Source organism: Pantherophis guttatus, chromosome 8, assembly GCF_059756535.1.
Source record: "Pantherophis guttatus breed Tessera chromosome 8, ASM5975653v1, whole genome shotgun sequence".
Lineage (NCBI taxonomy): Eukaryota > Metazoa > Chordata > Lepidosauria > Squamata > Colubridae > Pantherophis > Pantherophis guttatus.
In genome coordinates, this window is record NC_142070.1 from 11,586,688 (window position 1) to 11,606,726 (window position 20,039).

Genomic DNA, 20,039 nt, shown 5'->3' on the forward strand with positions numbered 1-20,039 from the left:
CATTCTGGACCAGTTGGAGCCTCCGAGTGCTCTTCAAGAGGAGCCCCAGAAGGAAGAAGGAGGAAAGGAAAAGAAAGAAAAAAGAGGGAGGGAGGAGAGAAGGATGGAAGGAAGGAATGAAGGAAGGAAGGAAAAGAAAGAAAGATGGAGGGAGGGAGGGAGAGAGAGAGAAAGGAAGGAAGGAAGGAAGGAAGAGAGAGGGGAGAAGGAAAGAGAGAAGGAGAAAAGGAAAAGAAAGAAAGAGAAGGAGGGAGGGAGGGAGGGAGGGAGGGAGGAAGGAAGATCAATTGTGCCTGAAGGTCTGCAATTCTGCAAATCACAAACCCAAGAACAGGCTCTCAGAAGGGGACTCAGATTAGTATGTACCTGAGCAGTTGTACAGTTAGCGACAGCTTTTCCCGGGGAAGAGGGTGTTGAATGCTGCACTGTGAGAATCTGCTGTCCCAGTGCTACGTTTAGAGGAACCCCGACTGTTTTCTGTGGGGAGCTTGGAGGCTGCGAGGCGACCGACACCACCGTTAGCTGCTTAACAGGATCACACAAGTACAGAATCTCAACTTCAAAATATGTAACATTGCAAATGCGTGAGAGATTAAGGCTTTCCACAATATGGGTAGGATCTGGAGGCAAAATGAGCAAGGGGGGACCCAAAATGCAATCGGGCTGTTTTACTCCATTTTGGAAAAAAGTAAACCTATTATCAACTAGGGAGGGAGGGAAGAAGAAAAGAGGTAGTGGGAGGGAGGGGGGCAGTGAAGTGATGGTATTCAGCCGGTTCTATCCAGTTTGGGCAAACTGGTAACGGTGGCGGCAGGAGGCTTTGCCCACCCACCCATTATCACGTCCCGTTTTTGACACTCTGCGCATGCGCGGAAGGTCCTGCAGCTGCACAGAGGCGCACTCGCATTTGCAAAGGTAAGTGAATACCACCCGTGGGGCAGTGGCAGCTACAAGTCTGTTAAATTCAGAGTTTGCATAGCTGTATTAATGTACAGTAGTCCCTGACTTACAACCACAATTGAGCCCAAAATTTCTAATGATAAGCGAGACAGTTGTTAAGTGAGTTTTGCGCCATTTTACAGCCTTTCTTGCCACAGTTGTTAAGTGAATTGCTATAGTTGATACGTTAGTCACATAGTTGTTAAGTGAAACTGGCTTCATTGACTTTGCTTGTCAGAAGGTCGCGAAAGTGGTCACATGACCCAGGCACAATGAAACCGTTATAAATATGAGTCAGTTGTCAAGCATCTGGATTTTGATCACGTGACCATGGGGATGCTGCAATGGTCATAAGTTTGGAAAACAGTCGTAACTTAACTTTTTTCAGTGCCGTTGGAACTTTGAATGGTCACTAAATGAATTATTTTAAGTCAAGGACTACCTGTATCTAATTCCTTCACTGACTCGAATAATATTTTCTGTCATACTCATTTTTATTTGGAGGATTTGAGAGTTTCCCTTTAGCACAAATTCCCATGGCAGAATAATGCCAGAGAGCAGATGATTCTAAAACAGCTGAAACAGCCAGAAACCCTTTAGAAAGTCCATTTCAAAATCAGACTCACTTAGTTTAAGTGGAACATACATTTCAATCGTTTTCACATCAATCCATTTGTGCAAACGGGAGAAAGGACTGTGGAATTTCTTAGCAATATGTCTCAAATGTGAGAACTGGAGTCGTATATATAATACTATATATACATAAGCCATTGAAATATAAGTTTACCTTATTTGGGGATTTCAAAGGGGAAATTGCTATCTTATTTGATGCCTCCTGTATTGTAGAACTTAAAGTTGTCCCAATAACTCCACTTTCTGATATAGTTACAGTTTTGGGGGGTGTCCCCGGAGCAGTCTGTGTAAGAACTCTACCTGTAAAAAAAAAACAGAGTTATAATCTTACCCATCTTCTCAGCTGATAAAGTGCAAGATTATCTGGTCGAGGCATTAGCACTTTCTATGAGCTAGAGGAATTAGTTTTTAATAGCAGACCACTTAAATTTTAAAATAAACATTAAATTTAAACTGCTGCAATCTTCACATTTTGTGGCACTATAAAATATATTACATACTTCACTGAATTATTTCTCTCTCTTGAATAGCCTACCTACTACTTTATTTAAAACAAAAACAAAAAACAAAACAATACTTTGGCAATAAAAAACAAAACGGTCTTCACCTAAAATGCCACCAAGTAAGCAGATATCACAAACAGCACTTAAAAACTAAACAAAACACTTTTTCACATAACTAGAGAATCGCCCCCATTGCCAAAAACACCCCAAATCCACTGTTCTCTTTTGAACAAGTACAATTTTTATAGCAGTGCATTTTAGTATAATCCCAAAATGTTGATACAATTTTGATTCTGGTCTTAATAATTTGTTAAACATCATAAAAGACAAATGAGATTTTTTTTAATTAATCTGATCAAATATTGCCCAGGGTCGCCCCACTCAGGGAGATGGGTGCTATCTACAAATTTAATAAATAAAATGAAATATTCAAGATAAATTTATGCCAGAATTTAACTCCCTTTCCTCTGCAGCCCACCCCTCCTATGTACATTTTGTAACTGAATCTGCAAATGTTTGCCCCATAATTCCTCTGTAGTAAGAAAGAGAAACAATTAATCTTGATTGTAAGAGTTAATATGACTATTTTTTTCCTTGGACAAAAGAAAAAAAAAGTAAATAATTCCAAACATTGTTGCACTGAAAAAAGATTTCCTAAGAAAAGATTGATCTTTTGCTTTAATACAAAAATAAGTATGCCGAAATATGCTGAAATGGGGCAGTAATGCTTCAAATAATATGTGCAATCAATCTATTGATTTCTTAGCAACAAAACCTGTCAATAATTCCAAATGGAATGAAAACATCATTGAAAGCCAACCAGGAATGCATTTCTGCACTTTATAACATATTCATAAAACTAGCAAGCTTTCTATATTTAGCACATGGTAAGATGATTGCATGTATTCCCACATAATCAGTCCAAGATCTGAACTACTAGAGATAAGATGATAAACTTTTATATTTTTTCTACTTGGCTAGAGAACAGTCCTTTTTATGGCTGGTATTAAAATCAGCTGTGCTTAGAAAAATGTTTCTTTAAACCATAAAAGAAAGCAAGAGCTTACAAATCCAACTCCCTTTTACACAGAGTGATTCTCTAAATCATGGATGTCAAACTCACAGCCCTTGGGCCTGATGTGTCACATGTTGGCCCCACCCAAAGGTGGGATTCACTTACCTTTGCTACCGGTTTGTAAATGTGAGCGTGTGCGCAGTCTTACGCGCATGCACAGTGTTCACACGCATTACATCCAGGCAAAGCCTCCCGCAGTCTCCACTACCGGTTTGGGTGAACCGGATAGAACCGGTTGAATCCCACTTCTGGCCCTGCCCCTGCCCAGTTTAGCAAAGGGGAAAAAAGTCCCGATACGTCATGTGATGCCGCTGTGACACCATGAGTTTAACACCCCTGCTCTAAATGGAGTGTTTCTCAACCTTGGCAACTTTAAGATGGGTGGACTTTAATTCCCAGAATCCCCCAATCAGCAAAGCAAAACAAAGATGGCTGGGAAATTCTGGTAGTTGAAGTCCACCCATCTTAAAGTCGCCAAGGTTGAGAAACACTCCATTTACAGCAACTTCCCTCAAAATAACACAATGCAGAATGTGTTATTGCTTGGATAACAACTCCCAGAATTCCCAATCAGCAGAGCCGTTGGTTGCATTGCTTGGGAATTCTGGAATTCATCATCCTACTATATCTGAACAGCATCACTTCTTGCGCAGGTTCCCCCAATCTTGCAGGTAAGATTGTATTGACAAATTTCAAGAAACCGGGAATGAAAAATCCATTATGAAATCAAAATCCATCAAACGTCATTTTATACTTCCCGTTCATTTGTTACACCCTGGGTAAATATTACGACATGAAAAAAGCCATTAAGATATATATATATATTTAGATATAAACCTGCAATGACTGGTGATACTTGAGTTGTCTGCCCTGTAACTGCTTTGCTATTGATTGGTTTTGTGATGATGAGTTTCGTTATCATTGGGGCTGAAGTTGGTGTCCTGGTTTTCTTAGCAATCTAAAAAAAAAAAACAATGAGAAATCCAATGACCAATCATTTCTTAAGAAGTTAACCCAAACTACTTAGAAGCAAGGGAGAATCACACCCCTGGCCTAACTCCACTGAACCCCCCCACCCAAAAAAACCCCACAAAAAACAAAAGTACCATGTTTCCCCCAAAATAAGACATCTCCCGATAATAAGCTCAATCAGGCTTTTGAGTGCATGGCAATAAGGCCAAGCGCTTATTTCAGGGTTCAAAAAAATATAAGACAAGGTCTTATTTTGGGGGAAACATGGTAAAGGAACAGCCTAAACCTATCACATGAAAGCTACATGGGTAGGACGGGTACAGAGTCCTCATCTTATGACCATAATTGAGCCCAACATTTCTGTTGTTAAGTGAGGCAGAGTTTTGCCCTATTTTATTATCTTTCTTGCCACAATTGTTAAGTGAATCACTGCAGTTGATAAAGTTAGTAACCTGGCTGTTAAGTGAATCTGAATTCTCTGTTGACTTTGCTTGTCAGAAGGTCGCAAAAGGGGATCACATGACCCCAGGACATTGCAATCGTCATAAATATGAACCAGTTGCCGAGCATCTGAATTTTGATCATATGATCATGGGGTTGCTGCAAAGGTCATAACTGTGAGAAACAGTCATAAGTCACATTTTTCAATGCCGTGTAACTTTGAACGGTCACTAAACAAACCGTTGTAAGTCGAGGACTACCTGTACTGGGAAAGGATCCAGCCAGTGAGGAATGGCTATAGCCTAAATGAGTGATGTCCAACCCGCAGCCCATGAGCTGCATGCAGTCCCGAACAGCTAGTGATGAGGCCCCAAAAGATAATTTAAAAACATTTTTAAAAAGGCAGTTTGTTATTTATATACATTAAGTATATTATATATTTTATATGCAGCCCAAGACATTCCATTTATTTAATGCAGCTCAGACAAGCTAAAATATTGGCCAACCATTTCCTAAATAGTCCTAGTTTTTTGTAGAGTTTAAGAAAGAGAGAATTCTTGGCCCAAGGCAAATATAATTTTAATGTAGACTGCATAATACAAGTAAGTATGCACCACTTGCCAAGTGTCTGAATTTTGATCACATGATCATGGGGATGCTACAAAGGTCATAAGTGTGAAAAATGGCCATAAGTCACTTTTTTTTCAGTGCCACTGTAACTCTGAATGGCCACTAAATGAACTGTTGTAAATTGAGGACTACCTGTATATGCAATTGGGGTGTATGTATGTGTAATAGAGGGATGGGAGGCAAAATAAATGACTGTTAATAGATTCATACATTGGCTTACAACATGTATATCCTTTTATTATGAATAAGAATCTTCCCAAACTGCATTAAAAGCAAAATAAAAACCGGAAACTACACACTGTGTGAAGAAAATGTGAAAAGGAAAGAAACTGTACATACAACTGCGCATATAAACATAAGCAAAAATTTAAACCTCAGTTTAGCAGTGATTCATGGGGGTAAGTATAAGCGCAAGAACTGTAAGTCTTCATGCCTATTTCTGAAGAACATTCCTTTGGTTTTGGCCTATTATGAAAAAGCAAAAAAAAAAAAAGAAAAAAAAGAAAAAGATAATTGTAAATATAAATTAACCATTATTATTTTTTTGCTTTTTCATAATAACCCAAATAATAAGGAAAGAGTAGGACTACAAGGCGATAAACTGGTCAGTCCTAGAGGAGATCTACCCTGACTGCTCTTTAGAAGGCCAGATCCTGAAGATGAAACCCAAATTCTTTGGCCACCTAATGAGAAGGAAGGACTCACTGGAGAAGAGCCTAATGCTGGGAACAATTATAGGGGAAAAGAAGAAGAGGATGGCAAAGAACGAGGTGGCTGGATGGAGTCACTGAAACAGTAGGTATGAGCTTAAATGGACTCCAGAGGATAGGAAAGCCTGGAGGAACTTTGTCCATGGGCTCGTGATGGGTTGGATACGACTTCGCAATTAACAACAACAAGGATATGTCCCAGCGGGGAAACATTCAAAACAACAGGTGAATCCTGAAAGAGACTCACCACCTCAACAAAATCAAGTCTTGGGAAAAAGTCAAGTTTCCAAAGTTTGGTAATTTTGAGGAAACACTTTCTGATATGTGCTACTACAACCCCATCTCGATGGACAAGTTAATTTATTATTTAAAAATTACTCATCATCTCTGCTGTCTTTTAACATCCTTGCTTTAGAACTTGCTTTTTTAGAGATTTATTGAGGGTTTTTTTTAACCTAGCCAGCTGTCCTCCGCACCTATTGCTGCCACCAAAGGGAATTCCCAATAGGACATCAATTTTATTGCAAAGGGAATAATTGATAGAAGTCCTTCTTACCTGCACTGCTTTTAATTGCTGGGTCTGCAGTACGGATGACTGGTTTGCGGCATTTACCAGCTGGCACCCTGGAGTCAAAGTAGAGACACCAATGACGGGTTTCACCTCTGACCTTCCTCCAATTGTGACCACCTTGAACTGCTGGGCTGGAACCTTGGAGTCACTTGCTTGTAATTGCGGCGTGGTCTTCTGTGACAGCTGGTTGTGGGGTAGCGCTAAGACAATCGGTTGTCCGGGCTTGCCCAGAGTTGTTACTATGAGTTTTTGACCTTCCTGCTTTATGGCCTGTTTACCAATTTTCAAGTCCGTTGCTTTGTTAAGAATAATTTGATTGCCTGATAGAGACACGGGAGTCTGGGTGCCTAGCTTCTGGAGGCCGCTTTGAAAAGAAGGTTGTGCAGTCACACCGGCATCAGATTTTACGAAGGCAGAATTGCCGGTAACGGGGCTAACACAATTGCTGGACAATGTGACAGGTTCCGTAGTGACTGATGGTGTGCCAGTAGTAGTATGATCATCAGCAGAGCTTACATTTGCTATTCCCTCCAGTTCTGTTTCCATAGGAATAGGGTCACCCACAATTACAGCTTCAATGTTCTCGTCTTCCTCTAATGTTATACCTGTGTCCATGATCTCTTCGGGGAGCAAGCTGTTCACTTCTGCTGACACGACCTCCATTTTGCAGATGTTGATGGTAGGTTTCAACAGAAGCCACTGCAGTGATATTTTTAAAAAAATGTTCAATTTTCATGTTCCGCCAAACTATGTAACTTGAAACATCAGATGTGTCATAGCTGGACAGCTATATAATTGTGGAAGTGACGTATTAGCAACTGTGGATAAATATACCATTGGCATCCCCTCCCCCATACGTACAAATCTCTTAGCTAATAAGAAAAGTTACTAATTATATTGAAAGGGTTATTATATCTCAGAAACCAGGAGCCTGAGCTGCAAATCAGGACACTTCCAGTTCTAATCACTTATTAGCCATAAATATACTGAATAATCAACAAGAAGATCTTTTTCAGCTTCAGCCACTCTGGGAGAGCTTTCCTCCCTTCCAGCATAATGCTTATGTTTTAATGCTGAAAAAATTCCCATCGGCAAAAGCATGACATATATTTGTGAGTGGAAGATATTTTGATTCTCTATTACATAGGGAGAGGATGGTTAACCCATTACTCACCAAAGATAAACCATAGCCAAATGGGAATTAATTTGCTTTGAAATAACCTCCTTTGTTAACAACGTACGCTTTCATTATACCAAAACACTGGGCTGGCAGGATTTCTGTTGGAAATGACAGCATGCAGGGACAAGTTATCCCATCCTTTTTCAACAGCAAACTCTGTGAAAGTGACCCCTGTGTACAACAATACATATAGATTTATTCAAAACCTCCCAGTGGCACCAGTGCTGCATGAAGAGACTTGGGTTGGGGCAAGAAGGGGCCCCCGTGGCTAGCCAAAGAGACACTATAACTCCATTTCTCTCAAACAAAATACGTATTACAGCATTGTTGCTATCTAGCTTTACAGAAGCAAAGTATGGTAAAGAATGTTGGGAATTCATAATTAAACTCAATATTATGATGAAATTAGGGAGGGTACAAAATGTTTGACATGTTGACATTATGTCTAGATCGGCTATTGGCGCTACGCAGCAATGACACTGATTTTGTGAAATAGAAATATTTCTAATTACCTGAATTTCTTTTAAATTCCTGCTGCTTCACATTGGTGCACCTCCAAAAACATCATCGTGCAGCACCATGTGCTGAAGCTGCAAAAGATAATGATGTTTGTTATTTTCAGATCCTAAATTGAGAAATTCTATACTGTCAGGATATTTTCCTTCACCTTTGATACACAATGTTGACATCCTCTCACAGTGCCTGAAGGCAGAGGGGGCCTGAATGGGGAACAAAAGGCTTCAGAAGATCCTGGCAAGACTGGGTGGGTGGGTTAGTTGTAGGGTCTTCTGGACTTGGAGACTTGGATCTTTGGTGTTCTTAGTGGGGTTGCATTTTCCTAAGCAAAGTGCACTCTCTGGTGGTCCTTCTGGACTCACAACTCCTGCTCAAGGAGCAGGTTCCAGTCATGGCTAGGAGGGCCATTATGCAGCTTTCTATTGTCACCAGATGTGCCCATTTCCCAATGGACTACTGCAATGTGTTCTACATGGGGCTACTCCTTCAAGAGAATCCAGAAACTTCAGCTGGTGCAAAATGCAGAGGCCCTGGCAGTTATGTCTATGGAAATTCTCAATCATCCAGGTCATGGTTGTTCCAAAGGTACTTTTTCCAAAAGGCAAAGTGGATTTCTTGGGTTTGTTTTTCTTTAAAAACATTTCACATTTCACTCATCCACAAAGCTTCTTCAATTAGAAGATAAAAGCAGTTTCAGTTAGAACTGAAGAAGCTTCTTGGATGAGAAACAAAACATTTTCAGAAAAAGAAAAACAGGGGAGGGGAGAGGAGAGGAGAGGAGAGGAGAGGAGAGGAGAGGAGAGGAGAGGAGAGGAGAGGAGAGGAGAGGAGAGGAGAGGAGAGGAGAGGAGAAAAACCTGAAAAAATATATTTGACTTTTGGAAAAGCATTTTTGAGACACTGGCAGTGATGTGTGCCCTAGGACGGCACATGCTATGCCTCTGATTCAGAGCTGAACCGGTTTCCAGTTTCCTTCTGGGTCCAATTCAATGTGCTGGTTATAACCTTTAAAGCCTACATGGCATAGGGCCATGTTATTTGATGGATGTGTCTGCCTAGGAATATCTATCCATCAAATCAGGTCCAGCAGGAGAGGCACGTTGTGGGTCCCTTCAGTCAGGAAGTGTATCAGATAGGACCTAGGAGGAAAGCTTTTTCTGCCATAGCCCCTGACCTGTGAAACATCATTCCCTACAAGGTGAGGCTCCCCCCAACTTGTTTTAGAAAGTCATTAAAACCTGAGTTGATCAACTATCTTGGGGAGACCATGATAGAATACACGTACAACCACAATTGAGCCCAAAATTTCTGTTGTTAAATGAGACATTTGTTATTTTTCCCCCATTTTACAACTTTTCTTGCCTCAATTGTTAAGTGCATCACTGCAGTTGATAAGTTAGTAGCCTGATTGTTAAGTGAATTTGGCCTCCCCACTGACTACTACTCTACCCCACTTTGCTACTCTAAAAGGTAAAGATTCCCCTCGCACATATGTGCTAGCCGTTCCTGACTCTAGGGGGCGATGCTCATCTCTGTTTCAAAGCTGAAGAGCCAGCGCTGTCCAAAGACGTCTCCGTGGTCATGTGGCCAGCATGACTAAACACCAAAAGCGCACAGAGCGCTGTTACCTTCCCACCAAAGGTGGTCCCTATTTTTCTACTTGCATTTTTTACGTGCTTTTGAACTGCTAGGTTGGCAGAAACTGGGACATGTTATGGGAGCTTACCCTGTTACGCGACACTAGGGATTCGAACCACTGAACTGCCGACCTTTCGATCGACAAGCTCAGTGTCTTAGCCTGAGCCACCACATCCCCCTTTGCTACTCAGGACATAAAAGGGGATCACATGACCCTGGGACACAGCAATGATCATAAATACGAACCAGTTACCAAATGTCTAAACTTTGATCACATGATCATGAGGATGCTGGTCATAAGTCACATTTTTCAATGCCGTTGTAACTTTGAATGGCCACTAAAAGTGTTGTAAGTTGAGGATTACCTATCGAGCATGCTAGATTGCTCTATGACAGTTAATAGAAAGCACTCTCTATGTTTTGCCACCATTTTGTTGTTATCTTTAAAAAACTTAATTCAAATTGTTTTAATGGGTTTCCTATATTTTTATTATTATGTATGCGGATCAGAGTAACTGTATCAGATGGGTGGCTATACAAATGTGATTAAATAAATGTTCTGGAAACTATTATACAAATCTGGATTTTTTATTAGCTGTGTGATAGTCTTGTAGTGACTGAAATACTTTTAAAAAGCAAAGATGTTCCAAAAAAATGGAAGAGCAAGAGCAATTGGCAGTTGGGTGGCGCACAAGTTCAATAAATTATTAAATTATTATTAAAAGACTGCATCACTAATACAGATTCAGATATGAATCTACCGGTAGTTATTCCAAGAGTACTTCAGATACATTTTTCATGAAGAAATGTATCTCAAACCCATGGTTAATGAGGTACCTGAGGAACAAAGTGAGGATCATAATTTTTGAAATGAAAATTATGACCCTGTAAAGATTTGAAAGCAGCTCATCCAAGCACCAATAATAATTTATTGCCCACAGTAGTCGATTTACAATCAACTAGGGTAAGGATGGGCAACTTATTGATGGCTACACATGTTTCAGCATCAAGGTGTAAGAACAGGAGTACAGAAAATGCAAAGTAGGTGGGGCATGATAACTTTTTAAAGTGAAGCTATTTAAAGAGTTTCAGGATTTTCTTGTTTTAAAATCCTTGTTTTTTTTTATACTGAGCGTTTATGATATCAAAATGTAGGAAATCATGCCATTAATTTCAGCAACTATAGTCAGAGTTGGCTCTGAAATTACCGCACACAAATCATCATCATCATCATCTGGGGGAAGAGGTTCAAGGGCTACATGCAGACGGACAGATAGTATATTTAGATATTAAATGAATTATTCCATAATTTGTTAACTGTAGAAGAAAAATGTAGCAGCTTGTTTTGTTTAGAACACCTTCGTTTTCATAAATAAAGCTGATGTGCATTTTTAACTGGATGTACCACTCACAAGTTTACTGTACTATTTTTTAAAAAAAAATTTCAAAAATTATCCATCTTCTGAAAAACCCTCCTGTTTTTCAAAACCTGACTTCAGAATCTGAGTGGGAAAATGAAGGAAAAATTATAACAAGAGAACAGGTTGGTATTCTAATAGTTGGCTATCGTGGGTTCAAATAGATCTTTATTTTTTTTAAAGAGTGCTTATTTTTAGCATTGATTTTTGTAGAGAGTATATTATCATGTACTAGTATACACACTAGGAATTTTTGAGTTAGAGGAAACACAACTATTTTATATAATTGAGATGTGTGGGTATGTGTGTTGTACATATGAAAACAGTCAGTTGTATGTCTACTTACTTTAACATTAATCAACATGGATGTTATTTATTTTCAACTAGATTTCATCAGAAAATGTATTTCATACAGAAGCCTCTCTGTTCAGGCAACATTATTGTACATATCAGACTCCATGGACAGTTGCATTTAGTTCCTCAAAGTTAATTATAAATACCAAACAGACTATTTATATAAAATCCCCATGCATAATTAAAGGCTTATCTACAAAGTATTCTCATACATTAATGAAATACTAATAGTTTGGGTCATTGATTAAAAAGCTTCATGACTCTGTATTATTTTATGACTAATTAAAACAGGTTACGGGACTAGTGTTTTAATCATTCATTAAACAATGTGCTTGACTTCAGCATTTTTAAAAATATTTTAACTACGATAAGCTCACCAGCTATTTCATGTTTAATGAATGAATTTATGGGGACCTTATTTAACTTTGTTATAATAAATATTTGGATTTCAGATTTATAGGCCATGAAATCCAAGATTATAGGCAGGTTTTATTTAATTTTCACTTGTCATTACTCGATGAGAATTATTTGTAATTAGTAGTATCACTAGACTTAACTACTCTTCGTTAAAATTTGAATTTACTGATTAATTCTTCTTTGGACTACTCAGATGATTAATATTTTTTCAACATAAACTTGCAGAGTTACTGTAAGTAAACTGACTGAACTTAAAATTTCTTGTCAAAAAAAAACTTAAGTTAAGAAATTGGATTCTCAAATTCTACATCTAATATTTGTTGTGTTCCTGAACAATCCTTGAAGAAGAGAGAAATATGTATGTTTTAGAGGAAATAGATAGAAGTTAATGCAATCAAAGATGCCTTTGGATTACTTCCAGTGTGCTCTTACAAAGAAATATAGAAATGTAATATGCTGTCAATAATGTATACTGACTCATTTCAAAAAATATACTTTATGAAAGGCAGAATCTGTTAATTCTAACTATTTTGTAGCTATATTACTAACATGAAAGTTTTATGCCAATTAGCACTGTATTTGAAATATGTTATTCTGCTAGTAGTTTTCTGTAGATCCCATGTATTATGGTGTGTGTTATGTGTGTGTTTTGTTTTGTTACATGGCTGTATTTATAGTGGCATGATTTCTAATATAAGCCCAAAATAAATCATGCTATGGCTTAAGTGCTATGTGCAAATGTTATTTAGTTTAGGAAAGGAACAGGGAAGAAAGATACTCCTTAGATTCTACAAACTAGCCTGGTAAAATAATAGATAGATCAGTCAGACTCAGGGTCGATTTAAATCAAGTCAATTTAAATCACAATTTAAACCACTAATAAAAAGGCTTGATTTAAATCAACTCGATTTAAATCATAATTTTTAAAGAGCAACTGTCATCTCTGTCCTGCAGCAGCTGCTCCTCTGACCGCTGTTGACTCACTGACAGTCCCAATACTGCAGAATATACAGCCTCATGCTACATAACTAAACTCCATTTCATGTTGAATAAACTAAATTATTAATGTATCTTAAATAGAAAACTATCTTTAGATAGATTTTTACTCCAGAAGCATTTTATTAAAATAAATTTGATAAAAAACAAAAAAATCAATTTTTAATTAATTTTTTTTAAAAAAATCATCAATTTTTATCCACTCTGGTCAGACTGAATGCACTATAGCAAGGAGAGCTCTACTTTATGATCTCTTCTCAGAATTAACACTTTCTAGAGATAATAACCCATGCTAGCCTTATGTAGTAAACATAATAAAGCCAGTCTTTATTTGTCTAAAAGACAAATAAATTACATTGATCATAAGCTTCCATGAATTCTAATTTCCACTTTTTTTAATATTATGATACTGACATAAAACCCATGCCTGGATAAGGACAGAAGAAAAGTGAAACAAAAGGGCAAAAAGCATAATTTTCTACAGATAGCAACTATTTACAAAACATCTTTTCACTGGTGAACTAATTGATATATTACATTAAGGAGCTTTGGAACCTTTTGTTTCTGTTTAATCCATGGACAGAACTAAGTCACTGCATGAACTGTAGCTCACATATTTGGCAATGAAATTGCTTTTTGTAATTTTTTGGGACTTGAGAGTAGATTCTTCACGTCAATGATAGAAAGACTTGGAAATGTAAAGTGTTCATTATTTGTGTAAAGGTATTGACATTTTTTAATTCAGTGTCCATTTGGTATTTAAACCAGGCAGTTAATTCTACATAGAGTGCCATATAGGTTGCTGACATATCAAGATACAATTGAACAATAAATTGACTATTTGTGGGCACATAAAATTATAACATAGAATAGTGTTGCTAGTTTAAATATAAATCTGGGTGTGCTGCAAAGCTTGTTCCCTATGTTTCTGTCATTCTGGCTTGTTCTACTATTGCTGATAACTTGCTATAGACTGATTGGTTGAGTATATACAAGTACATACTACCAGCCACAGCCTACAAGAAGGAAATGCCATTATCCAAAATGAGCTGAAGATCATAAATTATACATTTGATTCATTTTACTTATAAACTATAGATAACATTGTTTTCTTCTTTGGTTTACTGTAATATTTTCCTACACAAATCTTAACTATTGTTTTTTGTTTGCTGATTACTTAGCTGGGTATACATTCCGCTTGGAAAATATTCCCTTGATGTCCTTTAGCTGCAAGTCTATCATTCAGCAGCCATACAGAGTTACAATGGTCCTGAATAAGATTTATGACCAATCCTCGTAGTTGTGACCATGTCAGCATCCCCAGTCACGTGACTGTGATTCAGGTGCTTGGCAACCGGCTCACAATTACAATGGGCACGGTATTCTGTGGTCATATGGTTGCCATTTGTGAACTTCACTACTGATGGCTTTTGACAAGCTGGTAGGAAGTTACAAATAGCAAACATATGGCAGTGCGCCTAACAACTTGATTCACTTAATGACGGTAACCATAACTGCTGCAACTGCTGTCATAAGTTGGTGTGCTTAGGTGACGTTGCCCTTTACAGGTGCTTTGCTTGCGATATCACTGGTTCCAAACATTACCTGTGAATCTATTCTAATTGTGACAAATTTTGAGACTTCATGTTCAAGCTTATCAATGTCTATTTATTTATTTTATTAATTTATTACATTTCTATACCACCCATTTCACCTAAGTGAGTCTGGGCAGTTAACAGAATATACTTTTTTTTTAATGTAAATATGATATTTGGATGTATTTTACTTAAGATTAGCCCAATATTACATATGCTGTATTTTACTGTTGATAACTTGAGAATCTAATCTAATCGAGATAGGTTTTGAGATTTTAGGCTTAGCATGGTATTTTACAAGTAAAAAACAGATTATATAGTTTTTGAAAATGTAAAAGTATTTTACTTAAGTATATAACACATATCAAAAACAGGCAAGTAATCTGCAGATTATGTTGGTTTCCATTTTATAGCATACAATATAAAGCAATGATCTAAACATAAACAGTTCTCCTATACTTCTGCCAATGTTTTTTTGAAAACAAAAAAGATACATACTCCATCAAATACCGAAAGTACCTAAGCACAGTTTTTTCCACACTGGTTGAAATGCTTTATGTTGTAATTAAATAATTTGCAATGCCTTATATTTGTGTTTTATGTATTATTTTAGAATTAGGCCTTTTTAAATACAACTGTAGAAGAGGAAGATAGAAAAGAATCCCTTGTTTATCAGGTATTTTATTTCTAATATATCACTTGAACATACCATTTCTAATTATTTTGGGGTATAAAATCATAACATTTAATCACATTATAAGATCTATTAAGTAGAGCTGCTACAAAGTTCAAAGTGGTGGAAGAGCTACAGATTCATAGAAAAATGGTGCTACCCTGAAATAAACTAAACAACAATGGTGAGATTAATTTGCGGCACTTTAGGATTGAGCTGTTAAATAAAAATGTTTTTCCTCCAGAGGCATTATGTGGAATAATTATCATTTGTCTACGACATTTTTGCCAGGAATAGGACCTGTCCTAAATCACCCTTGGCATCCACAGTCTCCTATTAAAAAGAGGAGAAACCCTTATTTTTTCCTAATAACTTTTCTTTTACCAGTTCATTTACTGATTGCTACGCTGCGCTTTCTTCACTTTTCAAAAATTGAGGATTTTTTTAAAAAATAAATAAATCTTATTTTATTTTATTTTATTTTACTTATTATAAACATGAACAGCCAAACACAGGTGGAAGCTTTCACAAGTGCTAATTAAAAGATATGGCTTTTGAAACACACCCATTAATGTGGGAAAGAGCAGCTCTGAAATTAGTTTGTAAGACCCTTGTATGTCCCACAAGCACTTTTAAGGTACTCATATTCTTCATTACCCTGTACAGCAAAGGATGAAGAATACTTCCAGGGTTCCTCCAGAAAAATGCCACTACCTCCCCCGCCCCCCGAGTCCTCCTATCCTCCCAGCTGACCCAGACAAGTAACCGTGGCACAGCTGGACAACTCTCGATCGCCCCCCCCCGCCCCCGGGGAAGAAAATTAGGCCCCGGGAGCTCCCAATCCCTTTCCCAGCGGCACAATCAGGGCGCTTCCGGGGACGGAACACCTGCATCCAAAGCAGGAGCCGCTCGATCGGCTCCAGCCTCCGTGGCCGGCGCATCCAGGGCTGCCCAGACCTCGATGCGCCCTTCTCTCACCCTCTCCGGGAGGCAGCCGCGAGTCCTTCCAGGCTGGTCGGTGCCAGCTCCCGGGCGGGCGAGCGGGTGGGGAAGGGGCGTTCCGCCTTGAGGGTCTGCCCGGCTGGAGCGGGGAGGGGAGCCAGCTGGAGGGCCGCTGGCAGCAAGCGGGCAGAGCCTCTTCGGGCTGTTGAGCTGCCGCTTCTGGAATGTCAAGGGCCGGGATAGGATTTCGAAAGATCCGCCATTTTCACTTCGTCATCAGCCTCGCAGCCCCAGCTCCGCAACAACCCCGGCCTCCTCCCGCCGGGCTCGCCTCCGCCCCGGAGCCCGCCCAGGGAAGCCCTCCCACCGCCAGGAAAGGAGGACCGGGAAATCTGCCCTGCCGGACCCGGCCGTCCCTGCCCGACGGCGAGCGGAGCGGAGAGGAGCGAAGGACCTGCGCCCTGAGACGAAGGCGCAGCCGGAGGACCAGGAGGGGGACTCGCTCCGGCAACGCCACCGGGTGGATCGGCCGCCTTCGAGTCCCCGCGGCACCTTAACAGGCGGCCGTGCTTTGCACCATTGAAAAAAGTGGCGGATTTCTAGGAGCAGAAGAAGCGTTTCATCTTGGATAGACGGGATAGTTCTCGCTCAGGGTCCAGGTTCTCGGGTTAAAAATGGGAACGAAAGTATTTTTTTTTTTAAACCTGAGGCTGGAGGAAGGGGGATATCGGACGGTTGATGTTAACAGAAACTGACCTTGAAGATCTTGAAAATGTAGTGTAGAAATGCAAGAGCAAAAATACAGTGCAGGTGCTGCAGTTAAAAAAACCCAAAACACTGTGTACCAAAGGTGTTTTTTTTCAAGAGGCAACTGGACTTTCTGCTTTTTCTTTGAAGACCTTTTGCTTCTCATCCAAGAAGCTTCTTCAGCTCTGACAATCCAGCCTCATTCTAACTCTGAACAGTCCCTAAATGAAGTTATAAATTGAGGACTACCCGTGTGCCCTACTAAGCCCCCAAATAAATGGTCCATTATTTGGGCTTTGGGGGAAGGATAGGAAATCATCGGTGGCTCCATGCACAGAAATCTGCTCCACTAAACCCAATCCAATCTGTTTTATTCTAGAGTCAATACAAACAGTCATCCCAAAGGTGTTTTTAGAAGAGGCAACTGGACTTTCTGGTTTTTCTTTGAAGACCTTTTGCTTCTCATCCAAGCTTCTTCAGCTCTGACTGAATCATTCCCCACCAATCCAATCAGAGCTGAAGAAGCTTCTTGGATGAGAAGCGAAAAGTCTTCAAAGAAAAACCAGAAAGTCCAGTTGCCTCTTGAAAAAAGCACCTTTGGGACAACCATGACCTGGATGACTGAGAATCTCCATAGACAAACAACTGTGTACAGTATCTCAGAAAATATTTACTTGGGTCACCTGCAAGAATAAAACTCAAATCAGCAGAGCAAACTAAAGCAAAACGGGAGATAACAAAGAATTATAGAGCTTGAATGAACTAACATAATACATATTTACTCAGAAGTAAAGCTGGCAGATGTGAAATTGCAGAAAGAATTTGAGCCTTGGATTTCTTTGAATGACAGACACTGCTTCTATAAGCAGTTAGCACACCTCTTAATAGTCAAATGAAAATGGCACTGTAGAATGACAAAAGTTAAACCCATGAATGTATTATTCTGTAAATCACATGAGAAAAATTGTAAAGCCAATGCTATGTCACAAATAAGCACAAGCGTAAGTACTGGGCACACACTTTACCGTGTTTCCCCGAAAATAAGACCTTGTCTTACATTTTCTTGAATCTCGAAATAAGCGCTTGGCCTTATTTTCAGAGCGGTCTTATTATTTTGGGGTGCATGGAACAAGATGGGGCTCCTCTTGCCGTCTTACCTGATTTCCAGCTCTATCTCCCTAACCCTAACCATAGGAAATGGCAGGGACCAACTGCGCATGCGGTTAATTGTTTGGGGAGGGCTTATTTTCAGGGAGGACTTATTTTCAAGGGGGGCTTATTTTAGAGCATGCACTCAAAAGCCCGATTGGGCTTATTATCTGGGGAGGTCTTATTTTCAGGGAAACAGGGCAGCAATAAATATATGATTCTCAGTTGTTGCCAAATTACAACAATTCAACATCTTGGCAAATTTAGGTTTCTCTTCTATGTATTAGGTTCTCGTCAACACAATCTTGCCAAGCCATTGGCCGCAGCAATCATATCAGCAAAACCTTCAGAGAAATTTTTGTATATGTTAAGATTGCTGTATAATTTTAGCAGTTTTAAAGTAATCTGAATACCATCGCCTACACACTACAATAGGAGAAAAGCCTGATTCCTTTTCCTACATTGGCATTAATCCAGAGGGAACAAAATAGAGATCCTATCAGAAGGGAATATACCGGTATGTAGCTCTAGGTTGAACTGTGGTGCTCTCTGACCTTGGTTGTTTGCTTGCTATGTTATTTGCTAATGTTACTTGCTCATGCTATACTTCGGTAATAAAAGTCTGCAAGCAAACAACTAACCTCAGACAGTACCAAGGACTCCCTCACAAAAAATCAATCCATTTAATTTACATTTAAAACAATTATATTATAAAATAGAGGCTCACAATGTATGGCCCAATGTTGTATGTGACCCCTGAAAAATTTGGATTTAGCCTCCAGAGCCTCCACATTCCACTCTATTGAATGGAAATAAAATTTTACTTTTACCTTGGTGTCACCAACTTTTTCATGACTAGTCCCTGGCATGTCAGCGAAAGGAAAAGTGCAGTCCTTGGACTGAAAAAATTACACAGCCTTAGAAAAGATTAGGTTCTTAAGATGCAATTACTATTTGGCTCTAAGTACTCTGTAGATTTACCTCAACTTCCCAACATCATTTTCACTGTCAACATAGCAATAAAGCAACTTATCAGACAACATTCATATTGATTTTCAAATATATTTTATATAGTCTTCCACTCAACCACAGCGAGTGTGCATGCTTTATATAAACCTATTTGTTCATTAGCTTATCTATTTTTTTCTGAGGAATGGATCATCATAGTTTCAGAAGATATTACTAACTCTATGGACCTGAAATGTACTTGCCAAAAGTAGGAGAAAAAGACATCTATTTATGATACGAACAAATTGAGACTGCTTTAACAGCAAATAAAATCTCTCATATTTTTTTTACAAAACAGACTTGTTTTCTGAATCCTGATTAGATAATAAAAATAAGGCATGAAGTACGGTAATGGAAGCAAGAATTGTCTGCAAAGCCAGACAAGTATAGAAAAGGGTAATAAATGTTGAGGGTGCCCATTAGATTTGCTTATGTTCCTCTTTTTTATCTAGCAAGTCTTTATCCAGGATATGGCTTTTATTGTTTTATCTATATATAAAACACAAAGAAAAATAGAAATGGGAAATTAGGGGAAGGAAAAAGAGAGGGAGAAATAAAATGTAAGGTACAAGGGAAAAAAGGGAAAAAAAGGTATTGATTTTCAACTCTTTTTAGTGAGATAAAGCAAGTGCAAGATAAAAACACTTCAGCCTCAACCTTTTGCTTTTACACATTAGTATATAACTAGTGACAAATATAACGACAAATCCATCTACTTGACAAAACCAAAATCAAAGTTTCAGTTTTTTTCATCACAAGCACAAAATCCAGAAGTGATAGCCAAATATAAAACATACTTATGTATGTCTATTTGCATCTCTTCATCTTATCTATAGCAAGTCTTTGATTTCCTTTTTCACTCCTTTTCTGCACTGGCATATAAGGTAGCTGACCTCCCCCCCCCAAAGGAAAATGACAGGTTGTATGCAAAC

General features: G+C 38.8%; 1 protein-coding gene across 14 annotated transcripts in view; it reads right to left on the reverse strand.

The window, feature by feature from the left end:
* The window catches only part of LIN54 (lin-54 DREAM MuvB core complex component), a 34,865-nt gene that overhangs the window by 12,775 nt on the left and 2,051 nt on the right, over positions 1 to 20,039 (reverse strand). For 3 of the 14 annotated variants that reach the window (XM_087875078.1, XM_060686988.2, XM_034431162.3), the window contains 5 exons: positions 8,167 to 8,244; positions 6,460 to 7,173; positions 3,988 to 4,108; positions 1,727 to 1,872; positions 367 to 525 (listed from right to left, as the gene is read on the reverse strand). In XM_087875078.1, coding sequence (XP_087731204.1) covers positions 367 to 525; positions 1,727 to 1,872; positions 3,988 to 4,108; positions 6,460 to 7,137 — 1,104 coding nt within the window. In that variant the 5' untranslated portion in view covers positions 7,138 to 7,173; positions 8,167 to 8,244. Of the gene's footprint in view, positions 1 to 366; positions 526 to 1,726; positions 1,873 to 3,987; positions 4,109 to 6,459; positions 7,174 to 8,166; positions 8,245 to 16,239; positions 16,546 to 20,039 lie in introns of those variants that run through there. The other 11 variants (XM_087875079.1, XM_087875080.1, XM_034431165.3 and 8 more) reach the window with 7 other exon arrangements.